Source organism: Hemitrygon akajei, chromosome 14, assembly GCF_048418815.1.
Source record: "Hemitrygon akajei chromosome 14, sHemAka1.3, whole genome shotgun sequence".
NCBI lineage: Eukaryota > Metazoa > Chordata > Chondrichthyes > Myliobatiformes > Dasyatidae > Hemitrygon > Hemitrygon akajei.
Genome location: NC_133137.1, coordinates 5214168 through 5237210, shown reverse-complemented (window position 1 = coordinate 5237210; position 23043 = coordinate 5214168). Strand labels below are relative to the sequence as shown.

The 23043-nt window shown below is 45.7% G+C and overlaps 1 protein-coding gene across 1 annotated transcript in view; it reads left to right on the top strand.

The window, feature by feature from the left end:
* The window catches only part of LOC140738251 (RNA-binding protein Musashi homolog 1-like), a 201844-nt gene that overhangs the window by 53708 nt on the left and 125093 nt on the right, over positions 1 to 23043 (top strand). The window contains 1 exon segment of the mRNA XM_073065404.1: positions 13973 to 14065. Within this exon segment, the coding sequence (XP_072921505.1) occupies positions 13973 to 14065 (93 nt within the window).

Sequence of the window (23043 nt, the reverse complement as noted above, 5' to 3'; positions counted from 1 at the left end):
GTCAAGAACGCTTACCATATCATCCCGCGTTCACACGTTGGAAAGTCCCATCACCTCTACTCCCAGCACACAGGCAGAGATTAAAGACCGCAGCACCAGAGGTGAGGACCAAGAAGGTATGGTGAAGGGAGTTGGAGGAGCATTTACAGGACTGCTTTGAGCTGGTGGACTGGACAATATTCACAGATTCATCTTTAAGTCTGGATGAGTACACCAACAGTTGTCACTGACTTCATCAAAACCTGTGTGGGTGAGTGTGGGCCTACGAGAACATATCAGACAAGCCCAAACCAAAAGCCGTGGATGAACCAGTAGATTCATAGTCTGCTGACGGTTAGCTCTGTGGCATTCAAGACCGATGATTCAGATCTTCACATGAAGGATAGGTATGACCTACTTTAAGAGCGAAAAAAAACTCCAATTATGATTGAAGTTAGAGAAGGAATCGGATGCACGACAGCTTTGACAGGGTTTCCAGTTCGTTACTTCCTACGAGGCGGAATCTAACATCACGAATAGCTGTGATGCTTCACTCCCAGATGAGGTAAATACTTTTCATGAACACTTTGAAAGGGAGAATAAAGCTATACCTGTGCGAATTCCTGCAGCATCTGGTGACCTTGTCATCTCTGTCTCGAAGGCCGATATCTGAACAGCTTTCCTGCGGGTGAACCCTCGCAAGGCATCAGGCCCCGATGGGGTACCTGGCAGGCCTCTGAGAACCTGTGCCAACCAACTGGTGGGAGTGTTCCCGGACATCTTCAGTCTGTCACTGGTGCAGTCAGAGGTTCCCACTGCTTCAAAATGGTGACAATCATGCCAGTGCCCAAGAAGAGCAGGGTGAGCTTTCTGAGTGACTATTGCCCAGTTGCACTGTGATCTGCTGTGATGAAATGCTTTGAGAGGTTGATCATGGGTAGAATGAACTGGCTGGGCCTGCTGCAATTTATCTATCGCCACAGTAGGTTTACAGCAGATGCAGTCTTACTGGCCCTCTGCTCAGCAATGGATCACCTGGACTTAGCTGTTTACTGGCTAGAGCTCAGCGTTCAATGCAATCGTACCCACAATTCTAATTGGAGAGCTCCAAAACCTGGGCCTCTCTACCTCCTTCTGCAGCTGGTTCCTTGACTGGGAGACCACAGTCTGGGTAGCTCAGGAGTAACATCTCCTCACTGACAGTCGACACTGGTGCACCCTAAGGATGTGTGCTTAGCTCACCGCTCTACTCTCTCCCACGAATGTGTGGCTCAAGCACTGTCTATAAATTTGCTGACAGCGTAACTATTGTGGTGACGAGGTGGTGTACAGGAGGGAGATCGATCAGCTGGTTGAGTGGTGACACAAAAACCTTGCACTCAACGTCAGTGAGACCAAGGAATTGATTGTGGAGATCAGGAAGGGTAAGTCGAGGCAACACACACCAGTCCTCATCGAGGAATCCACAGCGGAAAGGGTGAGCAGTTTCAAGTTCCTGAGTGTCAACATCTCTAAAGGTCTACCCTGGGCTGAGCATATTGATGCAGTAACAAAAAAGACACAACACAGGCAGTATTTCATTAGGAGTTTAAGGAGGATTGGTACGTCACCAAGGACACTCGCAAATTTCTACAGATGCACCATGGAGACCATGCTAACTGGTTGCATCAGTGTCTGGTATGTAGGGGCCACTGCACAGGATCGGAAAAAGCAGCAGAGATTTGTAAACTCAACCAGTTCCATTGTGGATACTGCCCTCCCCAGCATCCAGGACACTTTTCGAAAAGGCAGCATCATCATTAAGGACCTGCATCATCCAAGGACTTGTCCTCTTCTCATTGCTACCATCAAGGAGGAGGTACAGGAGCCTGAAGAGTGACAACATCTCAGGAACAGCGTCTCTTCCAGCATCAGGATTCTGAATGGACATTGAACCCATGAACATGACCTCACTGCTTTTCCGCTCTCTTTTTGCATGACTTATTTAATATTTTTAATTACTTAATTTATGGTTTTGGATTACTGTGTACTGCTGCCACAAAACAATACCTTTCACTACATACGCTGGTGATCTTAAATCAGATTCCGATAAGAATGATCCTGGGAAGGAAAGGGTTAACACACGAGTGTTTGATGGCTCTGGGCTTGTACTTGCTGGAGTTTAGAGAAACGAAGAGGGTTCTCATTGAATCCCACTGAACATTGAAAGGTCTAAATAAAGTGGACATGCCGGGGTTATTTCCGTTAGGAGGAGAGTCTGGGACTAGAGGGCACAGCCTCAGAATAGGGGATTTTCAGTCCCTTCTTTGTGAAAGCAGTCTTGGCTGTTGTACCTTCTTTCTGATTGTACTTGTGTACTGATCCCAGGACAGGTCTTCTGGTTATGGTAAAGCCATGGAATTTAAATTTACTGACTCTTTTGAACATTGATAAAAGGCCCACACATGCATTTGGCAGTGGCTTTCCATCCCTCAAGCCTCCCAGTGCACTACCAGCTGAAGAATCCATGTGATGTGTTTGCTGTTGTGCAGGTAAAGATTGACAGCCCCTTTTTTAATACGATGGCTGGTGAGTTGATTCATTTTTGAGCTTGGCTTACAAAGGAGCGAGACCAAGACTTGGGTATAATACCCTAGTGTTCAGTAATTGCCTTGTGATCTCACAACTGTGCTTGTTCAGATGATTGTATCGTTTAATTTACTCCATTCCACTAATTACTCGGCTTTTAGATATAAATACTCCCAAATCATCACCCATCGAGCATGATTATCAACAGCACGTCCATTTTAGCACAGGAATTTTGCTTTTTCCTCTTTAAAATGTACATAGCTCTGAACTGATGAAACACTCTTTACAAATGCATCAGAACGTCCCAATGTGTGGTACACAGAAAAGCTACGTTTTCTGTACCTGTAGTAGAGATTTGCTCTCTCAAACACCAATATAACAACCAGATGGTATTTTTAGTGCAATGAACAATCTGCTGGGGGAACTTGTGGTCGAGGAGCATCTGTTGAGGGATTTAATATCAATCAAGGCTCCAGGGAGAATAGTTTTTCATAAATATTGTTAAGGAACACTGAGCACAGGTGGCAGGTGGGGGGCCTTGGTTTAATGCTTCACTGGTAGGCTGTGCCAGCCATACCCCAGATGACACTGGAATGTCCACCAGGCAGCACACGGTAGTGTAGTGGTTAGCACAACGCTTTACAGTACCAGCGACAGGGGTTCAATTCCCACTACTGCCTGTAAAGAGTTTGTACGTTCTGTAAGTGACCACATGGGTTTCCTCCCATGGTAGGATTAAATCGGGATTGCTATAGCGCGCTGTATTGCAAATAAATAAATAAAAGATAGGCTTCATATGCCAGAGCTTAATCAAACTGAACAGAGGTGCCGTGGTCTCTGTGGTCAACTATCCACAATAATAGACAAACACAATCTGCCTCAACTAATAACACACAAACAACTGTGATTTTCATATCCTTATAGAACACGTTGTTTAATCATTCATAGTCCAGGCTGGAAAAAGTATAATATATTTATAACATACTTATACTTTATAACATATAACATAAAGTATATTTAATAACTGGTAAAACCTCCTTTAGCTGCAGTAACCTCCACCAGACGTTTCCTGTAGCTGCTGATAAGACTTGCACCATGGCGAGGAGGAATTTTAGACCATTCCTCCATACAAAACTGTCTCAGTTCATCAATATTTCTGGGATATCTTGCATGAAACAGCCCTCTTTGGGTCATGTCACAGCATCTGAACTGGGTTAAGGTCTGGATTCTGACTTGGCCATTCCAAAACACTAATTTTCTTCTTTTTGGACCTTTTCTGTTGTTGATTTACTCTTGTGTTTTGGACCATTGTCTTGTGGCATCAACCATCTTCCATTAAGCTTCAGGTAACAGATGCTACCCTGACATTCTCCTGTAAAATGTCTTGATACAATTTTGAATTCATTGTTCCCTCAACGATTGCAAGCTGTCCAGGCCCTGAGGCAGCAAAGCTGTCCGGAACCATGATGCTGCTTCCACGATGCTCCACAGTTGGGATGAGGTTTTGGTGTTGGTGTGCAGTACCCTTTTCCCTCCAAAAAGTTCAACATTTCAACAGCCAGTAGGCGTTTGGGATTGATTAGTAAAAGCAAATTAAAGCACAGTCAGACTGGCTTTAGGTCTCGAGGCTTCAGTGAAGAGAGGCTTCACTCAGAGAAAGCAGAGGAAAGAAATGCTCAAGCTTTTTTTTTCCCTGTTCTTTTCTTTATATCTGCTCAGCTAGGACAGTAGAGCTGTCAGGCAGGATCGTGCAATGCTTCTCTAGTGGGAGGTGGGAAGGCAGGGAGACGTCCAGTGTCCCTGACGGCTACAACTGTGAGAAGTGCGTCCAGCTGCAGCATGCCGCATTGAGGAGTTGGAGCTGAGCATTTTGAAACCGGACTGTGATTGTTTAAATGGTATTCTCAGTATCGACGAGAAGTAGTACAATTGTTTGTGTTATTAGTTTAGGGAGATTGTGTTTGTCTATTATTGTGACTTAGAGGAAGATCAGACCACATTTTGAGTAATTAATGCAGAAAACTAAGTAATTGCAAAGGGTTCACAAACATTTTCTTGCAACTGTATGTAATACTACCCAAGGCTGAATCATTGTATTTAATGCACCAGTATGACCATAAGTCAATAAGATTTAGGAGCAGAAGTAGGCCATTCAGCCCATCGAGTCTGCTCCGCCATTCAATCATGGGCTGATCCAATTCTTTCAGCCATCCCCACTCCCCTGCCTTCTCCCCATACCGTTTGATACCCTGGCTAATCAAGAACCTATCTATCTCTGCCTTAAAGCCACCCAATGTCTTGGTCTCCACAGCTGCTCGTGGCAACAAATTCCGAGATTTACCACCCTCTGACTAAAGTAATTTCTCCGCATTTCAGTTCTAAAAGGACGTCCTTCAATCCGAAGTCGTGCCCTCTTGTCCTAGAATCCCCTACCATGGGAAATAACTTTGCCATATCTAATCTGTTCAGGCCTTTTAACATTCGGTATGTTTCTATGAGATCCCCCCTCATTCTCCTGAACTCTGAGGAATACAGCCCAAGAGCTGCCAGACAGTCCTCATACAGTAACCCTTTCATTCCTGGAATTATTCTCGTGAATCTTCTCTGAACCCTCTCCAATGTCAGTATATACTTTCTAAAATAAGGAGCCCAAAACTGCACACAATACTCCAAGTGTGGTCTCATGAGTGCCTTATAGAGAGAGCTTCAACATCACATCCCTGCTCTTATATTCTATACAACTAGAATCTGGCGGTTAACCTTTAGGGTATCCTGCAGAAGGACTCCCAAGTCCCTTTGCATCTCTGCATTTTAAATTCTCTTCCCATCTAAATAATAGTCTGCCTGTTTATTTCTTCCACCAAAGTGCATGATCATACATTTTCCAACATTGTATTTCATTTGCCATTTCTTTGCCCATTCCCCTCAACTATCTCTAAGTCTCTCTACAGGCTTTCTGTTTCCTCAACACTACCTGCTCCTCCAGCTATCTTTGTATCATCGGCAAATTTAGCCACAAATCCCGTAATACCATTGTCCAGATCATTGACATACATCGTAAAAAGTAATGGTCCCAACACTGACTCCTGTGGAACTCCACTGGTAACCGGCAGCCAGCCAGAATAGGATCCCTTTATTTCCACTCTCTGTTTTCTGCCGACCAGCCAATGCTTCACCTGTGTTAGTAACTCCCCTGTAATTCCATGGGCTCTAACCTTGCTAAGCAGCCTCATGTGCGGCACCTTGTCAAAGACCTTCTGAAAATCCAAGTACACCACATCTACTGCATCTCCTTTGTCTACCCTGCTTGTAATTTTCTCAAAGGATTTTCCTTTCAGGAAGCCATGCTGGCCTTGGCCTATCTTGTCATGTGCCTCCAGGTACTCCATAATCTCATCGCTAACAATCGATTCCAACAACTTCCCAACCACTGATGTCAGGCTAACAGGTCTATAGTTTCCTTTCTGCTGCCTCCCACCCTTCTTAAATAGCAGAGTAACATTTGCAATTTTCAGTCATCTGGTACAATGCCAGAACCTATCGATTCTTGAAAGATCATTGTTAACGCCTTTGCAATCTCTCCAGCTACTTCCTTCAGAACCCGAAGGTGCATTCCATCAGGTCCGGGAGATTTATCCACCCTCAGGCCATTAAGCTTCCTGAGTGCCTCAGTCATAATTTTCACTGCACAAACCTCTCTTCCCTGACACTCTTGAATGCTCGGTATACTGCAGACGTCTTCCACTGTGATGCAAAATACGCATTCAGTTCCTCTGCCATCTCTGCATCTCTAATTACAATATCTCCAGTATCATTTTGTATTGGTCCTATATCTACCCTCGACTCTCTTTTACCCTTTATATACTTAAAAAAGCTTTTAGTATCTTCTTTGATATTAGTCACCAGCTTCCTCTCATAATTCACCTTTTCCTTCCGAATGACCTTCTTAGTTTTCTTCTGCAAGCTTTTAATAGCTCCCCAATCCTCTATCTTCCCTCTAGCTTCGGCTTCCTTGTATGCCCTCTCTTTTGCTTTTACTTTGGCTCTGACTTCACTTGTCAGACACATTAGTGTCCTTCTTCCATTCAAAAATGTCTTCTTATTTGGAATATGTCTGCCTTGCACTTCCCTCTTTTTTTCGCAAAAACTCCAGCTATTGCTGCTCTGCTGTCCTTCCTGCAATTGTCCCTTTCCAGTCAACTTTGGCCAGTTCCCCTCTCATGCCATTGTAATTTCCTTTATTCCACTGAAATACTGACACATTGGATTTTATTTTTTCCCTCTCAAATTTCAAGGTAAAATCTATCATACTGTGATCACTGTTCCACTGTTCCATATTGTGGTCATTGCACAACACCCAGCACAGCCGATCCCCTAGTGGGCTCAACAACAAGCTGTTCTAAAAAGCCACCCCTTAGATATTCTACAAATTTTCTCTTGAGGTCCAGTACTGGCCTGGTTTTCCCAATCCACTTTCATGTTAAAATCCCCAACGAGTATGAATGTGATCGCTTGAGTCGTGAGTGACGTTCTCCAGCAGGGTTGCTAGTGTGGATCCCCTTAATACAGAACACCGGTGTGTGATTGTTTAAAGTGGGGTGGCTGAGCCAGGAGCAGCTCTACGTGGTCTTTGATAGATCGGGGTCAGGGTCCAGTGACATGGAGTGCAAGACGAGTGGGGACCCTTGACTGCTATAGCCTTCCCCCACCTTCAGTGCCTTTTTGATATGTCATCATCTTCTTCCATGTCCAGCGTAGAGGGCTTGGTTGGGTTGCTGTATGTCCGGAGCTTCCCCCTTGACCTTACCACCATGGGTGACCCTACCAGGAGCTCAACTGCATTGCTGCCAATGTGCTGGAGGAACTTCGGCAGGTCAGGCGGTGTCCGTGGAGAAGAATGAACAGTCGATGTTTCAGACAGGGGGTCCCTTCATCGGGTCTGCAAAAGAAGGGGGTGGGGCGGGTAGAAGCCAAAGGTAGGGGAGGGGAAGGGGTACAAGTTGGCCAGTGATGGGTGAAGACTTGTGGAGAAAGGGAAGGAGGAGGGGCACCAGAGGGAGGAGATGGGCAGGTGGGGGGGAGAGGGGGGAGTGAGAGAGAAAGAGAGAAAGAGAGAGATGGGAAAATGAGAAGGGGAGCAGGGAGAGATCGATACTCATGCCCTCAGATGGAATAAGAAGTTGACTGTCGGTGCTGGTGGAATATGGCTGCTTTTTGAAACAGTGTGCTGTTATCAACTCAGGGGCTACACCAGGCAATGTTTTGTTTCTCCAACTGTGCACAGCCATCCCTCCGATAGCTCCAAAGTAGGTGAAATGAGCTTGGACTCTGGCAAAGCTCTGAGTGGAAAGTGTTCCCCAGACACTGAAAATGCACTTTAACCCCCTCAGCCACTTCCCACTGCTTTTCTTTCCCATCCCCTTCCTAGGATTAATGATTGTGTCAATATCAGCGTCCTAAATTTGATTTGGGATATGTAAATGTACCCATAATAAAATCAACAAAGCTCACTGCTTTACATTGCATGTCTAAAGCTGAAAATGGCTCCAGACTGACTTGTTCTTTGCTGAGTTGAGAGGGTGTCAGCTCTTCACCTTGTTTACCGATGTTTCCGTTCTGTTGCCGAGGGCGGCTTTATGAAGCAGAGGTGGCAGCTCGAGCGGTGAGGATGGTTCCCTCTGGAGTCACATGGCTGCAGCTAAGGATCTGATGGTGCTGTCGTAGACTGCAGAGCAGGTGAACTCTGGGTCACCTCAAGAGCAGGGCACATCACTGGCTGAGATCCCTCGAGCCTAGGATTTTGGGTGTGTTGACATCAATCTGTATGTTTAAAAGCACAAACATTCCTGCCTCCCTGTCACACTCTGGATCTCCGATCAACATGGGATGTAACTTGCCAGTGATCTGAGGTAAACTAGATCAGAGTGTGCCCGTGCATTTAACTGGGCCGTATAACAGCGATCACTACACTTATCCTAGAATGTAGAATTTCCATGTCAATAGCTATTCACTAAAAAGTGCTCCCTGAATCATCTCTGCACAGCAGGACAGCGGTCCCATGTGCTAATTGATGGTTGTGTTAATTTTTGATGTGTTCTCCTCTATCCCACTGTTACGTATAATTTTTAAATTATAATGTTAAAGGATGTTGGAATTCATTGTTTCCCTCCTCCCTCTACCTTCTTCCCTCCTACCCCATCCCCTCCCCCTCTCCCCTCCCATTCTCCCCTCCCCTCTTCTCTCCTTCCTCCAACCCTCTCATCCTCCCTCTCCCCCCTGCCCCCTCTCCCTCGATGGAAAATTGAAGACAGAGGGACAGAGAGAAGGGAGCATTTGGAAATGTCAGCCTGTCTTATCGTTTACTTTTTAAATGCTGCAGTCGTGGGTTCTTGCTAGCAGGATGATTACTGGTTGCCTTAAATATTGTGATCGGGTGCTTTCTCTCATACTCATCTGGGCACGGCTCCTTGGCCAATGGTCTTTGTTGATGAGTCATTCCTGCCACTGGCCCAGTGACTAATGAGTTGTTTGGGAGCAGGAAAATGGAAACTGTGGAGGATATTGGATCTGTCATGGATATAAAATTACTCTAGAGTGCAAATTGAATCAAAGTAGTATGATACAAGTGTAGCAGGGTTGCTGAAGTAATGGTGAAGAGGTTGAAGCTGGGTGTTTTGGCCAGGAAAGGAAGACCTCCCAAGGGAGTGAGGTCAATGACTGCCTTGGAGGCAGCTGTTCTGATGTTCACATTGGCTGAACTTTGCTCCTCAGGCCAGTGGTAGAATCTGGAGGTGGGCGGTGTTCAATATGGATCTGAGAACATAAATGGAGTTGTAATGTTCGCGGGCGCACAGACTTGATGGGCCGAAGGGATTGTTTGTGCTTGGTTTCTGTTTCTGTGCAGTGCAGATTGTGATCCAGCCAGTCGGGTCTGAGGTCTTGCGTTCTTCCTCTGCAGTCTTTGTTTGCCGTGCATCAAATCCGGAGAAATCCCTTTCTCACTATCCAGGGACCATATGGTCTTCCATCAGCAGTCAGTACTTGATGGGTGGGAGCATGATTGTTTTCCCTTACTTACCTAGCTGTTAATCACAAGACATTAAGACACAGGAGCAGAACTAGACCATTCGAGTCTGCTCCACCATGCTGATTTATTATCCCTCTCAGCCCCATTCTCCTGTCTTCTCCCTATAATCTTTGATCCCCTGATGAATCCAGAACATTCAGCCTCCACATTAAGTATACTCAATGACTTGACCTGCACAGCCATCCATGACAATGAATTCCACCCTCTGGCCAAAGAAATTCCTCCTCATCTCTGCTCTAAATGGACGTTCCTCAACTCTGAGGCTGTGCCCCTCCGGTCTTGGACTCCCCAGCAATAGGAAACATGCTCTCCACATCCACTCTATCCAAGCCTTTCGACATTCGATAGGTTTCAATGAGAGCTCCCATTAACTTCAGCGAGTATATGCCCAGACATTCGAGCGCTCCTCGTATGTTAACCTTTTTAATTCCTGGGATCATTCTTGCGAGCCTCCTCTGGACCTACTTCAAATCCAGCATTTCTTTTCATTAGATAAGGGGCCCAGAACTGCTGAGAATACTCCCAAGTGCGGTCTGACTAAAGCCTTATAACGCCTCAGCATTACATCCTTACTTTTGTATTCTAGTCCTCTCAAAATGAATGCTAACATTGCATTTGTCTTCCTTACCACCGATTCAACTGCAAGTTAACCTTTAAGGAACCCTGCACGGGACACCAAGTTCCTTTGCACCTCTGATTTTTTTTAAACCTTGTCTGCATTTAGAAAATGGTCCATGCCTTTATTCCTTCTGCCAAAGTGTTTGTCCACACACTTCCCAACACTACATTTCACCTGCCACTTCTTTTCCCCTTCTCCCAACCTGTCTTAAGTCCTTTTGCAGACATCCTGCTTCCTCAACAGTACCTGTCCGTCCACCTGTCTTCATATCATCAGCAAACTTTACCAGAAAACCATAATTCCCTTCATCTAAATCATTGACGTATGACCCATGGGGGATTTCAACATGCAGGTAGACTGGGAGAATCAGGATGGTACTAGACCCCAAGAAAGGGAGTTTGTGAAGTGCCTCTGAGATGGATTCTTAGAACAGCTTGTACTGGAGCCTACCAGGGAGAAGGCAATTCTAGATTTAGTGTTGTGCAATGAACCGGATTTGATCAGGGACCTCGAGGTAAAGGAACCATTAGGAGGTAGTGACCATAATATGATATGTTTTAACCTACAATTTGAGAAGGAGAAGGGAAAATCGGATGTGTCAGTATTACGGTATTACAGTTGAACAAAGGGAACTATGGAGCTATGAGGGAGGAGCTGGCCAAAGTTCAATGGAACAATACCCTAGCAGGGAAGACAGTGGAACAACAATGGCAGGTATTTCTGGGAATAATGCAGAAGGTGCAGGATCAGTTCATTCCAAAGAGGAAGAAAGATCCTAAGGGGAGTAAGGGGTGGCCGTGGCTGACGAGGGAAGTAAGGGGCAGTATAAAAATAAAAGAGAAGTATAACATAGCAAAGATGAGCGGGACACCGGAGGACTGGGAAGCTTTTAATGAGCAACAGAAGATAACAAAAAAGGCAATAAGCCAAGAAAAAATGAGGTACAAAGGTAAACTAGCCAAGAATATAAAGGAGGATAGTAAAAGCTTCTTTAGGTATGTGAATAGCAAAAACATAGTTAAGACCAAAATTAGGCCATTGAAGACAGAAACGGGTGAATTTATTATGGGGAACAAGGGAATGGCAGACGAGTTGAACAGGTACTTTGGATCTGTCTTCACTAGGGAAGACACAAGCAATCTCCCAGATGTAATAGTGGCCAAAGGAACTAGGGTAAAGGATGAACTGAGGGAAATTTATATTAGGCAAGAAAAGGTGTTGGATAGACTGTTGAGTCTGAAGGCTGATAAGTCCCCGGGACCTGATGGTTTGTATCCCAGGGTACTTTAAGAGGTGGCTCTAGAAATCGTGGACGCATTGGTAATCATTTTCCAATGTTCTATAGATTCAGGAACAGTTCCTGCTGATTGGAGGGTGGCTAATGTTGTCCCACTTTTCAAGAAAGGAGGGAGAGAGAACAGGGAATTACAGACCGGTTAGCCTGACGTCAGTGGTGGGAAAGATGCTGGAGTCAATTATAAATTTGCTCCCCCCCCCCCCCCCCCCCCGATCACGGGCACACGGAGCCATGGGAGCAGGTGGCGGATGGTCAAAGTATGCAGCAGGTGTACATCACAAGCGCTCGTTATGCGACCACTGATACCAGGCAGACATTGGCTGGGGTCACCCGTCTTGTAAAGACACTGCCCATAAGAAGGTGATGGCAAACCACTTCTGTAGAAAATTGGCCAATCATGGTCATGGAAAGACCATGATTGCTAACACAGCACATAACAAATGAACAAGCTTTTACTTTGTGTTGTCTTTGACTTCCCTTGTCAGCCATGGTTGCCTCATCCTCCCTTTAGAATGCTACCTCATCCTTGAGATGTATCTTTCCTGCGCCTTCCAAATTACCCCCAGAAACACCAGCCGTTGCTGTTCTGTCAACATCCTTACTATTGTCCCCTTCTAACCAGCTCCTCTCTCATGCCTCTGTAATTCCCTTTACTCCATTGTAATACCGATACATCTGATTTTAGCTTCTCCTTCTCAAACTGCAGGTGAGTGCTTCCATACTATGGTCACTGTCTCCTAAAGGTTCCTTTAACTTAAGCTCCCTAATCAAATCTAGGTCATTACATAACACCCACTCCAGAATAGCCGTTCCCCTAATGGGCTCAACCACAAGCTGCTCTAAAAAGCCATCTCGTAGGCATTCTACAAAGTCCTTCTCTTGGGCCTTGCAGTTTCTTAACCCTATATATCTTACGATCCCATATCTTTCTAATGATTTGATTTTTTACCGACAGAGCCACCCCACACCCTCTTGCCTACCTGCCTGCCCTTTCAATACAAAGTGTATCCTTGGATGTTAAGCTCCCAACTATGATCTTCTTTTCATCCATGACTCAGAGATGTCCACCATATCATACCTGCCAATCTCTAACTCTGGTAGAAGATCATCTGTTTTTTTCCCATATACTGCATGCATTCAAATATAACACCTTCAGTCCTGTTTTCAACACCATTTTTGACTTTGGTCCCCTGTTACACTTTATCTCATCTCACTGACTGCCTTCTCCCAGTCTCACTACACACTGCATTTAGTTGTATGCCAATGGCCTCATCGTCAGCCCTGCCACTCTGGTTCTCATCCCCTTGCCAAATTAGTTTAAGCCCTCTCCCACAGCTCCATGAAGCCTGCCTTTGATTGGTTCCCTCAGGTCTAATTCATCCTCTTTGTACAGGTCATGCCTTCCCCAGTGATGCAGAAATCTGAAACGCTGCCCCTTGCACCAGTTCTTCAGCCGAGCAATCATCTGCCGAATCAGTCTGTTCTTACACTCGCTGGCGTGTGGTACAGGCAACAATCCAGAGATGACCACCCTGGAGGTCCTGCCTAACTCCCTGTTCAGGACCTCATCCCTTTTCCTATCTACGTCGTTGGTACCAATATGTACCACAACTTCCAGCTGTTCACTCTCCCCTTTACTTTTAATTATCTTGAGCCCATCCCAGTGTGTACAAATTCTGACAGTCCGGGAACTGATAATACCTGTGAGGTGGCAGGGAATTTGCTGTGTGTTGCCTCCATTTTGCTGCATCTTGGATGGACCAAGCCCCAGTGTGGTTGTAATTGAAACACAGAATCAGAGTTGTGTTCATTATCAGTGAGAATGTCACAAAGTTTGGTTTGTGACAGCAGTACAGTGCGATACATAAAACATGATAAATTATAACAAGAAGTATATATAATTAAATAATGCAAAAAAAAAGGAGGAAAAACAGTGAGGTAGTGTTCATGGTCCGTTCAGAAATCTGATGCTGTCCCTGAAACGTTGACGGTGTGTCTTCAGGCTTCTTAACGGTAGTAATGAGAAGAGGGCATGTCCTGAGTGGGGTCCTTTATGATGCACCCTTTCTGAGGTGTCGCCTGTTGAAGATGTTGTTGATGGTGGGGGAGGTCAGTGCCCGTAATGGAACTGGCTGAGTTTACAGCCCACCGCAGCCTTTTCTGCTCTCCGCCGTACATCTGTAGACGTTTGTGTAGAGTCTTTGGTGATGGGCTATTCCTGTTATAAATTTTGGGTCTAAAGCATACAAAGCAATGAGCACACTTCCTTTAGCTTCCAGTCACTCGAAGATAGTGAGTGACAAGGGAACAGTGTGTGTGTTGTCCACTAGCATTAACAGTGGCCAGCGTTTAGGCAGTCTGAATAGATACATCAGAGAGAAACACGGCACCTTTAACCAGAACCTGTTTCCTCTCTTGATAGATGGTGACCAGAACAAAGAAGATCTTTGTGGGAGGGTTGTCTGTGAACACCACAGTGGAGGATGTCAAGCAATATTTCGACCAGTTTGGAAAGGTGAGTGTAACGTGAGCTTGACAGCTGCTTGTATTCATTATTTTGTGTTCGGATCCATCCTCGAATCTGGGTCACTCGTTTTTTCTCGCTGCAGATTTTTCCAGGTTAAGCATGGAGTCCTCTGCAATTCTTCCCACCCCCCCAGAATAAGGTGAGAAGAAAGGGGTTCTCGGTGCTTGTCTTCTAGTCTTGTTAACTGAGCAGCTGCATTTGGGGCCGCTGCTCCCTCCTCCTCAGTCTTCAGCCCCCCCCCACCCCCACCCCCTTCACAACCCCTCCACTCTCAACTCGCACCCTCCTTCCCAGCATTCCCCAGTTGGTGCCACTGTCACTATGGCAATGAGATGAGAGGAGCAGTCACACACACAGGTTCTATTGTTTGGACCTCAATTCAGCACTGGCATGCAAGCCAGTCAGAAGTGACAGGCGAATAGGCGAACTCTCCAGCACTCTCTCCAGGGGATTGCGAGACTAATGGGCACGAGGAGAATTGCTGCCACTCAGACTTACCTTCAACTGTCTGAGATGACTGTCCAGCCCCAGCTGCCTCATGCCGTCCCCTCGCGATTGGTCAGCTGCCCTACGGTTTATTAATCTCCTCTGTTTCCATGGCTCCCCGGACAGCTTTAGGAAACAAATTAGGAGCTCTGAGCACTTACCAGTTAGCCAATGGGAGCGTGAGGATCATCAGATTTAACAACGGATTGCTGGGTTCTTTTGTGTTGTTCCAAGAGCTAATAAAAGGAATTGCAAATCCCTTTGTCAGATTAAGGTCTCAGGATCCCCTTTCTACTGAGGCCCTGTCGTGGAGCTGATCAGAAACTTACTTCAGCAAGGTTTAGATTTGAAATAAAGAACTTTATGCTCAAAGTAACTGAAACAAGTCTAGCTCCTGCTGTTCAACAGCGACATTTAAATTCACGAATGATTTTCCCCGGAATTTTGCGGCCCAAATGGTAACGGAGTACCCCCTTTTTGTATCTCTGGTGCTCTTGGGTGTTAGTGGAAGTGTTGGTGACCTTTGTCCAGCAGAGGGAATGGCTATGGCTGACAGAGTAGTTGTAGATACAGTCAGAAGGAATGTGAGTGCGGGAGTGGCTGTAGGTGGTGGCAGTGAATGCCCGTGACTGAGGGAGTGGCTGTGTGTACAGGGAATGCTTGTAGGTACGGTCAGGGCTTTTGAGGGAGTGCACTCAAAAGGTTTTGTGCAGAATGTTTAGGAGGGAAGGGGCTAACGGTTGAAGGACTAACCTTAGTAACTGACGAATGGCTCTGGGAAAGAAGCTCAAGGCCTCATTTGGAACATGCTTGTGGATGGGCTGTGGAGATTGTCCAGCTGAGTGTAACAAAATGATTTGCAAGCAGAGTTTGGCAAGGGTGAACTTGTGGGCCAGCGGAGATAAATCTTCCTTCTGCACCATATTGAGTTTGCTATAGGAGGGTGATCTATCCTTTCAGATGGTGTGTCAGTTTAGTGACATCCACAGTGGCATTGCTGACTGGAGAGTCCTGTATCTGGTGGTGGAGTCCACATAGTACTAACACATAGTACTGGTCTCAGATTGGTTGTGTCCAGCTTCTATGTCTCAGATGCTAACTGCCTGCAGTATGTTCTTCCTGCCTCTGGGAGCATCTCAGCTGCCCACTGATCCAGACGATCTCACTTTCAATGTGCTGGTTTCTTGGAAGGCAAGTCTCCTGCGAGGAGATTGAATTGGCTCGTAACTTGCAGGTTTCTTGGAGGGCTTAACATAATGGACACAAGGAGGATATTTCCTCTAGCTGAGTCTAAAACAAGGGGGTTACAGATTCAAAATTAGTTGTAGGCCAGATGGAACTGAATGGAGGTGAGATTTCTTCACTCTTGGCCCACTCTATGGAATGAATTCTCTACCCTGGAGGTCTGTGGAAGAGTGGCCATTGATTCCATTCAAAGTCGATGTTGTGAACATTTGTATAATGGAGGGGTTGTGGGATGTGGGGATAGGAAAGAAGTAGAAATCTGGCCATGGAATGGCCTCTGCCTGCCCCCGGGGTTCACTCTTTGCCGAGGAGATAAAGTACTGACAGTGAAGACTTGTAGAGCAGTAATGTCAAGGTATGGTGGGAAATGCTATAGTCTGTTAGAGATTCTGTCAGGTAGGTGAGAGTTATCTATTGTTCCCATTTCTGGTCTCTATGTGGTGTCACATCCCAGACAGTGAGTCCAAGTGGGAATTTACTTGAGTGAAGGGTAGGTTTAGATCAAATGGAACCCCTCCCACCATAACCAGATACCAACTGGAACTCCCTGACCCTAAATTTACCCAAATGCGAGGGCCCCTGGCCCCTTTTTGAATTTTCCTCCATCAAACACTTCCCCTTCAGAAGCAGAGAGAGTTCACAATAAACAGCGGCTCCTGTGCAGTTGCAGTTCCTGTTTCGGCTGATGTGGAATCCATTCCCCTCCCCCTCCCCCATCCTTTGTGACGGTTTCCACAGCAACCGGATTGGGGGCAGCCCCGGTATAGCTGCTTCTTGTAGAATGATCATCTAGGTGATGTACTGCAGGACAATGATCTAGTCCTAGAAATAATTTCACTTCTAGTTCCTAGTCTGTGGGCCTTGAGTTTTAGTCTCATAGTCTCTGGAAGAAACTTTAATTCTAGTTTTAGTTTAGTCTTTATTCACAGATAACTAGTGACATTTTAGATTTAGTCTTGGTTAGAATTTCAGTCAAAATGTTGTTTGCTGCTTTCCTTACTCTCATTCATTCTAGACTTTTCAGGAGTGCTTTAAAATTGTTTCCAAAATAAAAATATTTTGACTTTTCACAACGAACAAGAAAAGCTGAGAGATAATCAAACTGCGGTGTGCTTGAGAACTAAAGGGAAGAATCCTGGTGTCCATAGCAAACATCGTAAGTGTGTTCTTGTGCGTGTGTTTATCATTTCAATAGAAATAGCGACTGACACCACTTTACTGTAAAATCTGGTCGCTTCCCACTGGGTATTTCAACTTTTAAGAAAACGATCATTTCTTTTTGATTGATCCTTCTTGTCTTTTGACAAACTCTCTGTACACATGGCTGAGGTCTGCTCACTTTGCAAGCAATACATGGTGTGAGGGAATCTGTGGCCCAGATGGCAGGCTTGGAAAGGAAAACTTGAATCTTGCTCCCTTGCCAGGGTAGGTAAGTACTGTGGGCTTTCAGTACAGCAGTGGGAGGGACAACAAATCCTCATAAAATGGCTTGTACACTGAATTTTATGGTATTTTATCCAGTCTGCATTTCTCAGCTTCCACTTTGATTTTGGAAGCTGATCATTCTTTTGAATCTCACAAAGAATTTAAATTCAAACTCCTAATCTTTAATTTTAATCCTCAGAAGAAAGGCAGTTCTGTGATCTCGGTCACATTTGCTTGCTCGGTGAAGGCCCGATGTGGAGCCTGACTGGTGGCAGAAGGGGTGGGAGGTAGATGTTTTGGCTGCAGTTTAGAAAGATACTGAGAGGGAGGGACTGGGCCAAGCAACTGTGTTCTAACATTGGGGAAAGACTTGTGGAAAGCTTAAATTTTCCTCATACGTAGCAATAATTCCAGACCTGGTTCTAAGTGAGGGTGTTGCACTCCTCTACTGTTTAATCAGAGCCAAAATGAAACAAATCCCAAGCTTTGCTTTCTGTCTCAGGGTCGTTCAAGTCTTTTAACCTTGCTGTGAACAATGGGGACGTACCCTGTGCCCCACAGTCCTTCCCTCCTGCACAAAATTTGCATGGTCCCATGGTGTGTGGCATTTGCCTTGGAATGAAATGGAGACCTGAGGGTTTGTGCAGAGGGAAGCCTCGCGTTGCCAGTGTGACGTGGGTTGTTATTTGGAATATCCAAGACTTAGATGGGGTCTCGGTAAGAACCATTTTGACTTGGAGGGTTACAATCTGAAGCAGAGTGCCCCAGTAGGTGGTAGTGGCAGCGGCAGCTAGTCTCATGACGTTTAACTGGTACCTAGGTCAGTCCAAGGCAGGGAAAGCTCCGAACCCGGTGCTGGTAAAGGGGATCAGTGCAGATAGATACTTGATAGCTCAAGGGCATGGTGGTTTTGGTGCGATATGGCATGTATCAAGGGATGTAATTTACACCTTATTCCGAGAGCATTCTGGTTCGTAAAAAGAAAGCTTAGAATGTGGAAAGGCAGAAAAGATTCAGAATTCAGGTTCTAGGACTGGAGGGTTTGATTTGAGAATCGGGGTTGTTTTCTGCAGAGGGAGGAAGGCTGAGGAATTGACCTTGTGGGTCTTTATAAAATCCAGAGAGGCATCGATAAGGTGGATGGTCACAGTCTTTTTACTTTGGCTAGGTAAGCCAGAAGTTACAGAGGGCATGCGTTTAAGGTGAGAGTGGAGGGATTTAAAAGTGACCTTAGCGGGTGACTTTTATTACATAGCCAGTGGTAAATGTATGGAATGAGCTGCCAGAAGTGGGCGAGGCCAGTACTGTTACAGTATTAAAAGACATTCGAACAGGTACGTGGATACGAAAAGTTTGGAGGGATGTGGGCCAGACACAGGCTGATGGGACTAGCTCAGGAAGGCACTTTGGTCAGCATGGACGAAATAGGCTGAAGGGCTTGTTTCCATCGTGTATTAATCTGATTCTGAATGGTGAGCCCTGCAAATTGGCAGAGTATTGACGGACCCTGGTTTAAATATAGTTTCTATTTGTGTTCTAATTTGATTGACTCATAAACTGTTGAAGGCTTTGTGGTATCTTCAGGGTTTTAATTTTACTCCTGGCAGAAGTGACATGGGTGTAAGTCACTACTGAGTTTCTAGCGACATGTTACAAGTGGACAAGGTTCAGGTAAACTTGGGCTGAGACCACTGCAGTGCAGGCAAACAGTGAGACCAATTCAGAGCATCTGGGACTCCGAAATTGGGTAAAGGCTGACCCTGACTAAAAAAGATGACTGAAAGCTTGGGCGAAGATAGTTTTTAAAGGGGAAGGCAGAAAGAAACGAGGAGAGCATCCTTGTTTGTTCATTTAAGACAGAAATGAGGATTTTTTGTTTCTCAGAAGGTCACAAGTCTTTGGAGTTCTTCTTGAAGGGCTATGAAAGCAGATTGAGATGTTGAGTTGAGGTGCCGATTGAAGCAGCCATCGAAGTGGCAGAACAGGCTTGAGAGGCCTAGTCCTCCTAATTGATGATGGCTGAAAAGGGGGGAGAGTTTGCAGCAGGAGCTGGTGATTCTGCCCTACATTCATGTTCAACTGGGCTAATCTCTCAAAGGGAGAAAGTGGAACTTGCTACAGAATTCTTGGAAAGCACTGAATCCACCACTGCCCCACAGAGTGGCCACCGGTAGGAAGGAGGTGGGGGTAATGTATTGTATAGGATGGTATTGAAGCTGAGGCCGGAGGGGGGAAGCCAATCGTTTGTTCAGGTGTCTGATGTGTTTCAAACTGAGTACTTGCCAGCTGTGGGACAAACACAACAGGAGAGTAAAGTAGTTTGGTTCCATTGGGCAAGATGCAGCCACCTATTGAGAGCTTGGCTGAGGTAATGAGGATTTAGTGATTGGTGGAAGGGGCTGGCAGAGAAGGATCAATGGTGAGTGTATGTTCAAAATAACTGGTTTTGAAGGGTTTTGGGATATTCTTAGAATGCATTAAATTCTTGTTTCTGTCTTCCATCTCCCAGAATGTTACAGAGACTATTATCCCTGGTGTCTATGTCACTGTGTGCTGGTGTGGGTTAATCTGATGTTGTTGCTCCTCTTGTGAAGAGCAATGCTCAACTTTACACACTTTCACAACAATGGGTAATAAATCTGCCTCTTTACTGAGTTTTGCTTCAAGGTCCATTTCATTAAATGGCTCTGCATCTTTTTTTGCTTTTGAAAACTCACTTTATCTATTAAATCCCGCCACCGAGTTCTGTAATCTCTGCTTTGGGTCTCTGGCTTTTTGTTTTGAACGTGCTGTTTGTGCGCAGGATTTTTCTCTTGTTGTTGCTGCTTACTGAGGTGAGCTTCACCATGAACTGTGTCTGTGGAGGCAAAGGCAGATCTGTATTTACAGGAAGCTCAGTAATGCAGTGGCTTGTGAGGTGAGTAGGGTGAGGGAAGCCTTGGCGATGTAGAGCATTTGAGTGGACAGCCTACACCCCAAAAGTATAGTATGTCCATGGAGGAATGCTTCCCTCGGCACGTTCCGGGCTACAGGAGTACACACTGAGGGGCATGTTGAAGCTTGGTGCAACCACCCTCAGAGTTTGGTGGACCACAGTGCAGAGTTCATCTGCTCCTGGAGAGGAAGGGGCCGGGTTGGGCGAGGAAGCCCCTCAGTCAGCATTCAGAGGCGTCTAGTCAGGTACATGTGGAGAATCCAGGGGTGTGGACATGTAAATGTGCTGTTTAAATTAGCATAGACGTAGTGGGCTGAATGGCCTGCTGCACTGCTGTATTATGTTCTACTTCTGCTCATCATTCACTTAAATCACGGCTCATCTCTGAGTTCAGTGCCCCTTTCAGCTCAGATTCCTGGAATCCATTGATCTGCCTTATAAATACCCAGCGGTTGAGCCTCCGTATTCCTTACTTGTGGAATTCTAAGATTGCCCACCCTGAGGGTGAGGAAGTTTTTCCTCGTCTCTCCTGAATGAGCGCCCTCTATATTTTCCAGACTTGACCCCTGGTTCTGGCAAAACCCCATTCAGAGAAGAAGCACCACTGCAGCTACCCTGCTGCGCACTAAAATTAATGTACATCTTTTGTTTCTTCTGCCTTATTACCAAGATTCTGGTCATTTTGATTTTAACAAAGTAGTACCTTACAAGTATCCTCCTCAAGCACCTCAGTCAGAACTTTGCTTTCAACAAGTTATTTTTAAACTAAGCCTGTGAGGAGGCTCTGCTCTCCCACTCTTTGATGTTAGAACGGAGTCGAGCAGCCGGGTGTCTGTGACATCCTCACAGCGCTGTCGCAGTGCGTGAGCCTCTTGTGATCACCTCAGTCAAGCTGCGCTCTCACGGCTGGGGGAGGGAAGACTAGGCGGACAAAGTTTTTTTTCTTTTTGCAGAATCTCCTCTTCCCACCCTCTACTCAGCAGAAGGCTGAATCACAGGGGGAAGAGGAGACTGGTGGGGGGGGGGGGGGGGAAGGAGTGGTGGAATATACCCAACACAGGGGCTTTGTGCATGTTACAGGTTACTGCATAATCAGTACTGTCTGAATAGGTTATCTGAAAAGCAGGAGAGCTTAGAATGGGGGGAGGGGGGATGAGAGTGAGTTTGCAATTTAAGAGGTGGAGATTGAAATTTTAGTCTGCTGGATTTCACTTAATTGAATTCCTAATGAGCATTTTGGTTCGTCAATAGAAATTCCTCCTCCCCATCACATTGCATTCATCAAAGTTCACTGAATAGTTCAACCTTAGGATCCCGCAAAGAACACGCAACTGTGTGTCCAAAGAACTTGTTATGCCACACACAGACATTCTTTGGATGTGTACCGAGTGTGGAGTATTGTGAGCATTTATTTTTGTAGTCTCTTTAATAGATTTTTCCCCCCTCTTTTGCATTCCCTCTGAGGCACGGGGGACCCAAAGGCCTTTAAAAATAAACCTGTATGGGTGATGTGGGTCAGGGTTGCTCTGTGCCAGTGCTGAAGCTGGTTTGGACACTTGATGTAGAATTTATCTGTATTTTGTTATTTCCTATTAAGGCCTCGGCACTGAATTTTTTGGGAATACTGAACACTCTCCTAGCCTTTAAACACACTCTTTTCATGCGCGGAATCCCTTAGTAAAGGCACAGTAGCCTAGCGCAGTTACAGTGCCAGTGACCTAGGTTCCGTTCCATTGCTGTCTGTGAGGAGTTTGTATGTTCCCCTGCAACTGCATGGGTTTCCTCCGGGTGCTCCGGTTTCCTCCCACGTTCCAAAGACGTACCGGTTCGAAGATTGATTGAGCACAGGGCTGTAATTGGGTGGTGCGGGCTTGCTGGGCCAGAAGGGCCGGTTACTGTGCTGTGCCTCAACATAAAACATAAAAAGAAAACCAGGTGCCGCGCACAAATTGGTCATAAATCGTGCTGGAAGTCTCTGATATCCCTGCTGGAGTCAATGAATTAAATATTTAAATATCAAAACTTCTGTTGAAACACTTGGAGAAAAGCTTTACATAAATACAAAAGAGTTAACCAGCAAAGGTTTTGTTACCTGAAGCTTGCCTCTCTGCCCTCCATTGAATGAAATCACTGACCCTGCACTGGGCCTGCAGGAAACTGGTTCTGTGCCAGTGTCTGAGTGGAGCAGGAACGGCACTGATCCGTTGTGGGCAGTGTTAGGGGTTCTGGGTTGGTGCACAGAATGTGGGATTTCTGAACTTCAAGGTTATATATATAACTGCTGGTGTTTTTCAGGAAAACATTGTGGGTTCTGGTTCCCTCTCACTATCACCTGCCAGCTTGTATTCCTTCCCCTTCCCCCAACCCCCAGCACTTTCTAGTCCTGAGAAAGGATCTTGGCCTGAAACTTTGACTGTTTATGACCCTTCATAGATGCTGCCTGACTTGCTGAGCTCCTCCAGCATTTTGTGTGTGTTGCTCTGCCAAAGACACAGCGGGAAGGGTATGAACTGCCAGGAGCATAGCTGGAGCAACTGCTTGAAGGGAGATGTTCTCCATGAGAGATGATAAACTTGGGCCTTTGATTGATATGTGGACTTTGAACTGGTTGTAGAGGCTGACTGCGGTGTTGGCATGGTACAGGAAGATTTGTAGTGGTCATATTCCCTGGTAGAGTCTCTGGGGCTAGAATCGAAGTTCCTGTTCATGCAAATCATTCTTTAACCAAATAGATTAGCGACCAAGGTACTGGCGATGCTGGGATCTGAAGCAAAAACTAAATGGCTGGAAAAACTCAGTGGGTCGACCATCCCTTTCCCCCATAGCTATGATTGAGCTGCTAAGCAACTTCCTGCAGCTTGTTTTCTAAACAAAT